This window comes from Morus notabilis, unplaced genomic scaffold (genome assembly GCF_000414095.1).
Source record: "Morus notabilis unplaced genomic scaffold, ASM41409v2 Scaffold9692, whole genome shotgun sequence".
NCBI classification, from domain to species: domain Eukaryota; kingdom Viridiplantae; phylum Streptophyta; class Magnoliopsida; order Rosales; family Moraceae; genus Morus; species Morus notabilis.
Genome location: NW_010361189.1, coordinates 1,336 through 4,282, shown reverse-complemented (window position 1 = coordinate 4,282; position 2,947 = coordinate 1,336). Strand labels below are relative to the sequence as shown.

The 2,947-nt window shown below is 39.9% G+C and overlaps 1 protein-coding gene across 1 annotated transcript; it reads left to right on the top strand.

Annotated features, from left to right (window-relative positions):
• Positions 1 to 528: 528 nt before the first annotated feature.
• On the top strand, positions 529 to 2,696 carry LOC21384123 (peptide-N4-(N-acetyl-beta-glucosaminyl)asparagine amidase A). The gene has a single exon (XM_010098607.2). It carries the CDS (start codon positions 577 to 579, stop codon positions 2,389 to 2,391), a length of 1,815 nt encoding a protein of 604 aa, XP_010096909.1. The 5' UTR covers positions 529 to 576; the 3' UTR covers positions 2,392 to 2,696.
• The last annotated feature ends 251 nt before the right edge of the window (positions 2,697 to 2,947 follow it).

Sequence of the window (2,947 nt, the reverse complement as noted above, 5' to 3'; positions counted from 1 at the left end):
TTGAGTATTCTTTATTTTCATACCATGCCATAAAAATCTCAAACTAAAAAGAGTGGTGAATTGTAGTTTGAAAATAATGGCAATTACTCTTGATCACAATATCAATAATATATATATATATTTATATAACACAGAAACAAAACAAGCATATAAATCGACGACAAGGTGCAACAAAATGATGTAAAAATAGACACTACTATGTTTCAGACAATTGCTAAGCGGCAATGGACTTGTCGTTACTCGGACAAAAAGTAAAACCTCGTTGCCTTCCTTTGATCTATGTCAACCACTTCTAGTTCTCAGTGAAAAAGAAAAAAGAAAAACAAAAGGGAAAAAAAAAAAATCTGTCAAACTTTTTCGACAGATCACATATGAGCCCGGGCATTGTTGCTCTTCACTCTAATGACAAAATAAAAAATCTCTACTTCCCCACCTTCACAAACCTGAAAACCTTCTTCCATGGCTTCCTCACTCTCCATTCCCTTCCTCTCTCTCCTCGGCATTGTTGCTCTTCACTCTAATGACAAAATAAAAAATCTCTACTTCCCACCTTCACAAACCTGAAAACCTTCTTCCATGGCTTCCTCACTCTCCATTCCCTTCCTCTCTCTCCTCCTCCTCCTCCACCAACCCCAATTTTCCACATCGAATACACACAAACTCAACAATCTCAAACCAAACCTACTCTCCCAACTCAGCCACTTGAAAACCACAGAAAATCCACCAACACAATTCTTCGAAGTCACCAAACCCATCAAACTCCCCAACACCAAACCTTGTTCTCACCTCGTCCTCACCTACGACTTCGCCTTCACTTATGGCCAGCCTCCGGTCCAGGCCAACTACCATGGCCCACCTCCCCATTGCCCACCAACCCATTTCTCCAAAATCGTCCTCGAATGGAGAGCCACTTGCAGAGGGACCCAGTTCGACCGGATTTTCGGGGTTTGGCTCGGCGGGGTCGAGCTTCTTCGGAGCTGCACGGCGGAGCCCACTTCTTCTGGGATTGTCTGGAGTGTTGAGAAGGATGTAACAAGGTATTACTCTCTTCTCATGAAGAATCAAACCCAAACGTTTGCCGTTTATCTTGGGAATGTTGTGGATTCTACTTATACTGGTGTTTACCATGTGAATTTGAGCTTACATTATTACCCCGCTGAAGAAAATAACCTTAATCATCATTCTTGGGCTGATTTGGTCTTGCCCATTTCGAGAAATCCTCCTCTGAATGGTGGGTTGTGGTTTGAAGTTAAGAATTCGGTGGATATTCAGCTTAAGGAGTTTGAGATTCCTAGGAATGCTTATAGGGCTGTTCTTGAGGTTTATGTTTCCTTTCATGAGAATGATGAGTTTTGGTACTCAAATCTTCCTAATGATTACATTGCTGAAAATGGGATTAGCGATACTCCTGGGAATGGGCCTTTTAGGGAAGTTGTGGTTAGTCTTGATGGTGAGGTTGTTGGTGCAGTATGGCCTTTTACTGTGATTTATACTGGAGGAATGAATCCACTCTTGTGGAGACCAATTTCTGGAATTGGCTCGTTTAATCTCCCGTCTTACAACATCGAGATCACCCCGTTTTTGGGTAAGATCCTAGATGGGAAGTTTCATAAGTTCGGGTTTAATGTCACAAATGCGTTGAAGGTTTGGTTTGTTGATGCAAATCTGCATCTTTGGTTGGACAAGCACAGCCTCAAGACTGAAGGGTTGCTTTTGAAGCACATCAGCTCGCCTCTTGTTCTCTCCGAAGCCTCGGATTTCAAAGGTCTGAATGGGAAGTTTTTGACTACTGCAAACAGAAGGGTGTTGTCCATTGGATGGGTCAAGTCTTCCTTTGGGAATTTTATAACCCATTCGGTTCAAGAATTCTCTTACACCAATTCGCTTGTGATGGAGAACGAGGGTAATACGCAGATAGTGGTTCAGAACATTCATATCAATGACACGGTTTATGCCAAGACGCCGCTATTAGATGTTTACTCAATCAAGTCAGAGAAAAATTTTCCACTTTTCTTGTACTCTGACTACTTTGATCAAGGAAATGGGCGTTATGTGTTCATCACAAATCTCACATTGGGATTTGATGAGAACAGATGTTCTAAAGTTGCTGGTAGCGAATTGTTGAAGAGCTCGCTGAAAAACTTGCAGAACGGTTTGGGTTATTTGTTTATACAGAACAACTATATAGTTGGTGCATTAGGGAGTACACAACAAGTGTACAATTATGAAGATGGAAAATACTGCTACTTCAGAAATATAAGCAGCTCAGACTATGATATAGTCTATGATGAAGTGAAGAATGGTTGCATTAAAAGTGAACACGATTTCCCTTCGGATTTCAAGTTAAGCAATCGGGTCTTTTCTTACTCAAAAGGCTCTTCTAGTATCTGATATGCCTTTTGAACTGCTGGGAGGTAAGTGAAATCATTCCTGTTGTATGTTTCTTCATATGATTCATGAAAAGCAGTCCTTTCACTAGAACCCCACTTGATTCCCGAAGTTCTGGGAACTTCCAATGAAAACGTGGAAACAAAATGGAAAGGAAATGTTCCTGATGTTGGTTGTGTAAAATACTTGTAAATAAATAAGTTTATGTATCCTTGTTTGTGGATTAATTCACGTGCTTTTGTACTTGTTGGAAACTACATGAAATTATGAGCATTGAAAGAGAATAAAAGAGCATTTCCCTTTCCTCCGATAAATTTGTATGTTTACTTACTAAATCAGGAATGCAATTATTATTTCTAATACTTACTAAATCAGGAATGCAGTTCTAATTCCTAATAGTCAAAATATACTTGAATCTTGATTTCATTTCAAGTCCTCTCCCTTAGTCTGTTGGTGAAAGATTCGAATTTTGTCACAAAGAAAGAGAAAAGTGAGTACAATCTGGGTGGCGAGCAACTTCATATCTACTCAGAAACTTGTTGGTATAATGTAGAATTTC